This window comes from Solanum dulcamara, chromosome 12 (genome assembly GCF_947179165.1).
Source record: "Solanum dulcamara chromosome 12, daSolDulc1.2, whole genome shotgun sequence".
In the NCBI taxonomy this organism is placed as follows: Eukaryota; Viridiplantae; Streptophyta; class Magnoliopsida; order Solanales; family Solanaceae; genus Solanum; species Solanum dulcamara.
Window position 1 is genome coordinate 6,248,756 of NC_077248.1, and position 9,641 is coordinate 6,258,396.

General features: G+C 38.9%; 1 protein-coding gene across 1 annotated transcript; it reads left to right on the forward strand.

The window, feature by feature from the left end:
• Positions 1-6,789: 6,789 nt before the first annotated feature.
• On the forward strand, positions 6,790-8,339 carry LOC129876923 (pentatricopeptide repeat-containing protein At4g02750-like). Its single transcript, XM_055952399.1, has 4 exons — positions 6,790-6,984; positions 7,181-7,615; positions 7,727-7,852; positions 8,034-8,339. Exons 1-4 carry the CDS (start codon positions 6,790-6,792, stop codon positions 8,337-8,339), a joined length of 1,062 nt encoding a protein of 353 aa, XP_055808374.1.
• Positions 8,340-9,641: the final 1,302 nt, after the last annotated feature.

Consider the following 9,641-nt stretch of genomic DNA (forward strand, 5'->3'; position numbering starts at 1 on the left):
TGTTACCCCTACATCGGAGGAAGGGGGAGACTACTTGCCAAGGTAGACTCCTTCATTCCTATGTGGATCCACTAAGCGGTTATGTGAACCGGGTATTCACCCCTAGTTCTTTGACTCAGGTACTCACGTTCAAGCCTTGATATTTCGGGTATTCACCTCTTAGAGATTTGAGTATTCGTCTCTAATCCCTTTGTTCCTACGGTGACACATAGTTATGCGACAAGAGACTTTATATAAGGACCCCATATTTCGAGTCCCCACCTCAAGTCCACATTCGGTGCTAAGTCAAATCCCACGGAATACATACATAGCATAGAATCATAATTTCATATATCATAGTCATGATCATAGGTTTGAAATCATAGAGTAGCTCATTTTCATAACATACTTGTAATGTGAGAATTGTACTTTCATCACTACAATCATACTTGCATAATTCATATAGTTAGGCCTTAGGTCACCACATAGGGCCCTAAGTCACCTTACTTCATAACTTGCATGAAAATCATCATTCGAAACAGACTTATAGTCCATGATCATAATTGAAATACATAATCATAATTCATATTTGGAAATTCATAATCATAGCTTATACTTGAAATTAGGGTAAGACATGAATGCATGATCAATTGACTTGAAAACATGTATGATCATAAAGTTTATATCAGCCCATACATAATTCATATAGATAATATCCTTTGGAAGTATAATTGAAAATACTCATAATTTACATAATGAACCCAAAAAATCAATATAGGAGAATCATGGAAAAACTCTTCAATTCAATGCAATAACCATCAATTTATATCAAAATAGATTCATAATCATAATTTGAATCATAATTCATGCAATTGGACTAGAGATCATAAAACCCATAAAATACCATACTTTAATTTGATAGAAAACTTGAGAAATTGATTGGGCTTCATGGATGACAGAATCCATGAATCAATACCCACATACCTTAAGTGAGAACACCAAATAATTTGGAAGAACTTGAGAGTTTTGATGGAGAGCTTGAGTGAATTTACTTGAAGTCTTCAATGGAGCCCTTAAGAGTCTTTTGTAGAGAGAGAAATATTTGAGTAGGTGAATTGTAAAAGAATGAATAGAATTAGAGGTTTAGATAAATTTATAGAGTTGAATAAGGTCCTAAAAACGTCTAGGTTCATTAGCCAACAATTTAGAAAAAAGTCTAAAGTGACCTTACTAAAAACTAAATTCAGCCAAAAACACATTGCCAGGTCCGCAACGCAGAGGCAAGTAAGTCCGCGATGCAGACTTTTCGCGCACCTTACTGGTTTACGTAGTTCCTTGAGAAATATATCTTTCGATCTACGAGTCCTAAAAATCCACCGAGACTATTTTCTTGCAGGTTTTGACCCCTTGATCGATATTCTGAACTCAAATTTTTCAAAAAGATTAAGAATAATGCATTACATGAGAGACCTATTCCCAAGGCATTTTAAGGCACTTGTGAGCATTTTGAGGGATGTTACATTGTCATTCACTCTTAAAAATCCACTAATGAAATCCATTAAAAAAAAGCCCACGGACGCTCCGCAATAGGTAGAGGTTGAAGTGACCCAACTTGCTTCCTTCTTTCTGCCTTGTCTAGTTGACACACTAGACATGATTTTACATAAATGTCATCTTCCATCTTTGTACAGAAATAATTTCAGGACAGTAATGCCATCATCCTTTCAACACCTTGATGCCCAGCATAAACAACATCATGTTTCTCTTTTAGGAGTTTTCTTCGCAGCCCATCACTTGGGGAATAATGATTCTCCCCCTTTGAAGTAGAGCAGATCTTCCCCGATCCAATACCGCCTAACTGTACCCTCCTTCACTTGATCCATTAACTTAACATATAATGGATCATATGTAGAACTAACTTTGATCTTATCAAGAAAATCAAATTCAAGTCTAGTAATTGCATAAACAACAGCAAATACCTATTTGCGACTTAGTGCATCATCCAATTGGTTTTGCTTGCCTGATTTATGTACCTACACGAAGTCATATTCAACCAATATCTTCTTCCATCTAGCCTGCTTTGAACTCGGTTTCTGTTGAGTTTTGAAGTATGTATTAGCCACATTGTCTGTCTTAGCAACAAACTTCTTTCTAAGTAGATACACCCTCCAGATTTGAAGACAATGGAGTACTGCCACCATCTCCTTCTCATGAGCAGAATACCTTTGCTCTACAGGATTTAATTTTCTAGTTTCAAATACAACAGGATATTCAGCTTACACCAGCACACTGCCAACAACATAATCAGAGGCGTCAGTGCAAACCTCAAATGGAAGATCAAAGTCAGGCAACCGCAATATTGGTTCAGATGCAATGACTTTCTTTAATGAATTAAAAGCCTTCTCCCTTGATTCTGACCAAGCCTATTTCATGTTCTTCTTTAGCCAGTCCGTCAATGGGGCAGCCTTCTTTGAATAGCATGCTATGAACTTCTTATAATAGTTTGCAAGTTCTAAAAACGATCTCAGTTCTTTAACCTCGCTGGGTGCTTGCCATTCTACAATTGTCTGCACTTTCTTAGGGTCCATACGCACTTGGTTTTTGCTTACCAAATGGCCGAGAAACTTTATTTTGCGACTAGCAAACTCACATTTTCCATCTTGACATAGAGTTGGTATTCTCTAAGTCACTGCAACACCTTTCTCAAATGCAACAGATGATCTTCTAGAGTCCTACTATATATAACTATATCATCTAAGTAGACTACTACAAAGTCATCATGATACTCATAAAGTACATTGCTCATTAAGTTGCAGAAAGTAGCTGGGGCATTAGTTAGCCCAAATGGCATTACAAGGAATTCATAGCTACTATATCTAGTGACACAAGTGGTCTTTGGGGCATCTCTCTCAGCAATACGCACTTGCCAATAGCCAGACCTTAAGTCTAACTTAGAAAAGAAACTAGCCTTAGACAACTTATCCAACAGATTTTGAATCAGCGGCACCAAATATTTATTCTTCACAGTCACTTTGTTCAATGCCCTTTACTCAACGCACATCCTAAGACTGTCGTCTTACTTCTTTTGAAACAGGATAGGTGCACCAAATGGATTCTTTGAAGGATGAATCATTCCAGTATCAAGAACCTCAGATAATTTCTTGCGAAGTTCAGTCAACTCCAATGGAGATATGCGGTAAGAAGGATGTGCCGGTGGTATCATATCCTTATATTAAGTCTTTAGGCAACTCTTTAGGAAGTTTCGGAGGCATCACATCCTTATATTAAGTCAGCAACTTAGCAACAACATCTGGAACTTCAATCTACACGTCCGGCTTCAACGTGGCCTGCTTGACAAACGTCAACGATGGAGACATCGTAAATTGGTCAACCAAGGCAGCAAGATAAGCCAATTCACCCTTCTTCAAGCCCTTCTCAAAACCATATCAAACAATAGTGCAACAATTCCAGTATTTTTCTTACTTTCCTCGGTGGATTCCTTTCACGAATCTAGGGTCCTTCTCATCCATAAATATTAAACCATCTAAATGAGGAATAGGAGCAACTTTTAATTTCCTCATAAAGTCAGTTCCCAACAATAGATTGAAATTATCAAGAGGTACAATAGTCAAATTATGCACACCAAATCAGTGCCCTATTATCAGAGTCACGTCAAGAGCCATGCCATATCCTGGTTGTACACCAGAATTGAATACCTTCATCCTCATTACACAGTAGGACACCTTCAAACCATACTCTTTGATAATTTTCAAGGCAACAAAAGTATGAGTCGCACCAGTATCCACCATCGTAATCACACTATTGTCTCTTATATTTATGTTAATGTACATTAGAGTCCCATAGGCATCTGATAAGTCATCTACCCTTTCAGCAGCATTTATGTAGGCAACATCAGCAATAACATCTTTATCAGTATCCATTTCACTAACACTGGACAAAGTGTTAAGCAAACACAAAGGATTAACATAAGCAACAATGTCCTGTCCCTTGCCCTTTCCTTGTTTCTCTTCTTCGGCCAGTAGAGAATTTATCTTGCCCTGCTTAGGATAGTTCCTTGCCTGGCCTAGTTTCTGACAAGTCCAGCAAACTTTTTCACTAGTGGGCTGGCTTTGACTAGACGAAGCAACATCTATCTTTCCCTTTCCTTTGTCATTTCTTTCTTGTCTTTGATTTTCTTTCTTCCGGTCTTTACCCTTCTCCTTCCTCTTACTCTTAGACGAAGGAGTTAGGTTAGTAGTGGAACTGTTATCCCGAAAATCAATCAAGGCATCTGCTACATCAATTGCAATGGGAAAATCTTGGACTTTCTGCCTGCGATTCATTCTGTACCCACCCCTGCATGCCAGAAATAAAGTTGTGCAACTTATCTTCGTCTGACATGTTTTGAATGTCCAGAAAAAGTGACGTGAAGTTTTTCACATACTCACGAATAGATCCCACTTGTTTCAAATGTTTCATCCTGTCCCTAGCAACCCAAGATGAGTTACTTGGTGGGAATTTCTCATAAAGGGCATTCCCTAGTTTTTCCTACGTATCAACCTTGGGCTTGTTTGCACTGTCATCATTAATATTCTTTGTCCGCCACCAGAGAATGACATCACCACGAAAGTAATGGACTACAATAGTCAACTTGTCATTTGCAGGGACATGAGCATTAGTGAAGTAATGCTCGATATCTCACAAGAAATTTTCCAGTTCTTTGACACCATGAAAACTATCAAATGACTTGGGTTCAGGAATTTTGATCTTGGCATGTTCTTCGCCTCCTTTGAGTAGATTTGCAACAGCTAGACGAAGGACTGTCACCTCCGTCTTCAGATCTTTATTTTCCTTCTTAGGGTCCTCAATTTGTGTACCCACACACTCATGAAAAGCCTATAATTTGGCCAACTGGCTATCAACATTCCCACGATAAGTCTGCATCACTGCATTGATGCCCCAAATTTGTGAGAATATCAACCGTGACTTTATCGCTTACTGTCTTGGCCAGAATGGCCTCCAATTGTTCAACCTTTTCCCATAAGTCATTGTAACTATTTCTGCCAGCCATTGTTAGTGTCGAAATCCTTAGCTCTAATACCAATTATAAGGGGTTCAACTCACGATGATCTAACCCACTTCGACAGCCTAACACTTAGACTCAACCCTTTTTTTCTTTTCCCTCAATTTATTTTCACACTTAGACAATGCCTTCGAATATAGAAATACACTAGCACGTACAGGACAAAGTCCCAACTTTGTATTGAACTCGTGCCACAAAGAAGCACATAAAATCAGCTTTATAAAATTCTGATCCAATGACTCTCTCTGTCTGTGACTGGTCTACCTGTGCTATTAAATAAGCCATAGCACCAAGTCATATGCCAGTCATGTGCCATACAAAGTCAGTTGACATCCCCAACTGATAGGCTATTTCAAAATTCAAAATAAACAAGCTTATCCAAAGTGCTGACAAGGTCAAAGTAGCTAGAAACTATTCAACCGCTTAACTGCCTACGCATTTGCGAGGAACACGCAGGTAACCTTCAATTCTAGCACCAAAATCAGTCTCTGGCCACCCAAACTTGCGCCTGCCTACGTGCTTGTACTGTGCCCAGGTCCTGCCTCACACAACTTACTGTTATGGTCCAGTCTCCTCAGCCTTTGCCCCTTCGTCCAACACTTAGACCACTTGTTTAGCCACGACCTTGCCACGATCATAGCCTTGCCTTGCCTTAGCTTGACCAGCTCTTATCATGCCTTAGCCACTTCTTTCCTTGCATGTCTTAGCTCGCCCAGCTCTTGTCATGCCTTAGCCACGTCTTGCCTTGCATGCCTTAGCCACGGCATTGCTAAGGTCTTGTCAATTAAACTTTATCTTGAATGATTGCATTGAGCCTTGACTAGGCTTATCATGTAAATCTCTAGTCAAGCCCGAGCCACTCGAACCATCACGCTGAAGGTCTAACAGGGACCATCCATGCACGTAGAATTCAATTGCTGCAAATGCAACAAAGTCTTCAATTGCTACAAGGCAGCAAATAGACATTCTTGCCGTAAATATGGACTTTCAACAAATGTTGACAAATTCTTTTTGAATTGTTATTTGTAATGATGTCATCAGTGACAAAATTTTTCTCTATCAAAGGAGCTCTCAACTTATTTGTTAGATACACCAATTCACCGAGAAGGAAAAATATTTAGAGAGCTGTGAGATTTTCATAGATTATATATAAGAAAATAGTCTATGAAGAAAAATAGAGTGTGAGCAATATTTTAGTAAGGTGGTAAATCAAAAGAGTGTTATTTCTCTTGAGTGTGTAGTAGTCCTTCTGAGTATGTAGTAGTTATTTTTGAGTATTGTACTCATGACTACATGATATAAAATCTTTTACTATAGTGATGTCAGTTTCTCCTCTTGACCTGTGGTTTTTTCCTTATTTAAAAGGGTTTTCACGTAAAAAAATTTGTGTCATTATTTTTTCATTTTATTTTTATTATTTTGGCTATATATATTTTTGTGTTAGTATGCATTTTTTCAACAGTTACGATCATCGTTCACCAGAGCTTCGGTCCTTGAATCTCTTGTCATTAGACCTTCCGGCACTAGAAAATCATCAGCCCTCTATACATAGTTTTATAACTTTGAGAAGATTTGTGTTTTGAGACTTGGGACACTCTGGTTCAGCTAGGTCCATAGTTCCGGAACTTATACACGAATCAAGAATTCAAGATCAATAAAAAGAAATTTACAATTACTGACTCATTTTGTCCCCCCAAGGCGCCAATGAATGGACCTTGCAGTGGGCTATGGCAGAAGAAACATTTTGCCCTTTCCTTGCTAAAGTCACCGAACAAGCTCTCCACTTTGAATCACCTAAAATCCCTCCATGTATACCTCCTCCGCACCGGTCTTCACCACAACAATTTCGCCGTCTTAAACTTTATCACCCATTGAGCTTCTCTTGGACTCATGTCGTATGCAGCTCAGCTGTTCGGTCAAATGTCTGAACCAAATTCCTTTTTCTGGAATACCCTCATAAGAGGGTTCTAACAAAATCATGTTTCGAAAAACACTCTTTATTATTTTGATCAAATGCGGATAAACAGTGTCCAACCCGATAGATTCACTTACCTTTTCGCTATTCGTGCTTGTTCGGATTTGTTGGAGTTTGCTAAATGAGTAAGTCTTCATGTCCAGTTGGTTAAAATTGGGGTCAATCTCGATATCTTTGTGGGTACTAGTTTGGTTGATTTTTATACTGCCATGGGGGATTTGAACTTGACGAAGAAAGTTTTTGAGGACTTGCCAGATAAAGATGAGGTAACAAGGTATGCGATGTTATCTAGCTATGTTAACAAATTTAATGACATGGGGAAAGCTCGGGATTTGTTTGAAAAGATACCATGTAAGGATCTTGTAATTTGGGATACCATAATCCTGGAGTATGTCAAAGCTGGGGAGTCAGAGCTAGCAAAAAAATATTTTGATAGAGCGCCTGTTAAGGATTTACTCATGTTCAATACAATTTTAGGTTGCCTTGCCAAGAATGGTGAAGTTGAATGTCTTTTGAGATTGTTTCATGAATTGCCTTGTAGGGATTTGGTATCTTGGAATACGATTATTGGAGGGCTCGTACGTGATGGAAGGATTAATGAAGCTATGAGATTCTTCCATGAAATGGGATGAGTGAATTTATCGACTGATGATGTTACCCTGGCAAGCTTGATCTCTGCTTGTGCACAGGCTGGAGCTCTAGATACTGGGATGTGGTTGCACTCATATATTGACAGGAGGTGTTCTGAGTTAAATATTATGATTGGGACAGCGCTGGTGGATATGTATTGCAAGTCTGGTGATTTGGAGAGTGCTGTAGATGTCTTTAATAATATATATGAACGTGATGTTGTAGCTTGGAGTGCTATGATCATGGGGTCCTCAATGAATGGGCAGGGTAGAACAATATTGAACTTCTTTTACCGTATGAAAGATGAATCTGAAAGGCCAAATAATGCGACAATTTTGGGGGTTCTGTGTGCTTGTGTCCATGCAGGGTTGGTTGATGAGGAAAAAGTGCTTTTATGGCATGTCTGGAGATTTTGGTTTAACACCAAAGTTGGAGCATTATGGTTGTATGGTTGATCTCCTCGGTCGAGCCGGTTTGCTAGATGAAGCGTATAATTTGATTCAATCTATGCTATATGAGCCACATGCAGGTGCCTGGAGTGCCTTACTAGGTGCATGCAAGATACATAGAAATGTTGAACTTGCTGAAAAGGCCATAGAACACTTGATCAAACTTGACCTTGAGGATGGGGGCTACCTAACAATTATGTTCAATATATATGCTAATGCATGAAGGTGGGAAGATGTCTCAAAAGTTCGAAAATTGATGAAGGAAAAAGGGATTGGTAAATCACGAGGGATTAGCTCCATTGAGGTTAATGGGGTAATACACGAATTTGGTGTCCAAGAGAAAAAACACCCTCAATCCAGAGAAATATATGATATGATAGATGAGATCTATAGACGACTCAAGAGGGCAGGCCATGTTGCAAGCACTAGAGAGGTATTTTTTGATGTTGAAGAGGAGGAAAAGGAAAAGGCTCTGTTCTTCCACAGTGAGAAAATGGCTATTGCTTTCAGACTTATTGCAACTGATAAAACAACTATCATTCGTTTGGTGAAAAACCTTCGCATTTGTCCTGATTGTCATGTAGCTATGAAGCTGATTTCTGCTAGCTTTGAAAGAGAAATAGTCATTAGCGACCGTTATCGTTTTCACCACTTCAAGAATGGTGTTTGCTTATGTAGAGACTATTGGTGAATATACAAATTCCCGTTCAACCATCATTCGTCATGTCGGTTAAAATGGAGAATTGCTAAATAAGAGCCCAAGAGGCTAAAAATCAGTTAAAACAGTACGTAGAAAGTTTGATAGTATAGGCATTCTCCTACCTAAGACAGGCTATAAAACAAATGCGATGTCATGGGTGGTATCTTGGCCATGCTTTATGACCAAATGGCCATGCCCCATGGCTCTTTTGTAAGCCTTCCAAAGCCTGGTGTCATGGACGACCTCATGCCCCTGGTGTAGCTAATTGACCAGTGTGCCTATGACTGTCTCCATACCAATCACACACACCTGTGCCCATATGAAGTCAATGCCCACAATACCCATCAGCAGGCAGCGCCCTTAGCACCAGGACATACTTGCCTCATAGTCTATGCCATCATGAAGCCAAGGATAAGGACACACTCTTTACAAGTGTCGTATTTGACCAACCTACCCTTCTAACTCATGATGTTGTACAAGTTGCTTGGAGTCCTTTGTACAACCACAGTTCATATGTTCATTTTATAGCTTCACATTTTTAGTAAGAGTTTGTCTCCATTTTTGAAGCCATGATTTAACATAAAAGACGTGGTCATATCCTTGAAGGACTATCTAGATGCGCATAAGATATTTGGTATGAGTTTTGTTGAAAGTCTGTTAGATTCTTGAAGTGTTAATATTCATTTTAGTTTTCCAAATTCTTATTTCCTCAATTTCATATTCAGTCAAAAAGTCAAAGAAACAACATTTTACTCAACAAGATGATAGCTCAGATCAAATGGAAAGAACTACACCTGTTAAAATTGACAAGATTCTGAATAGTCT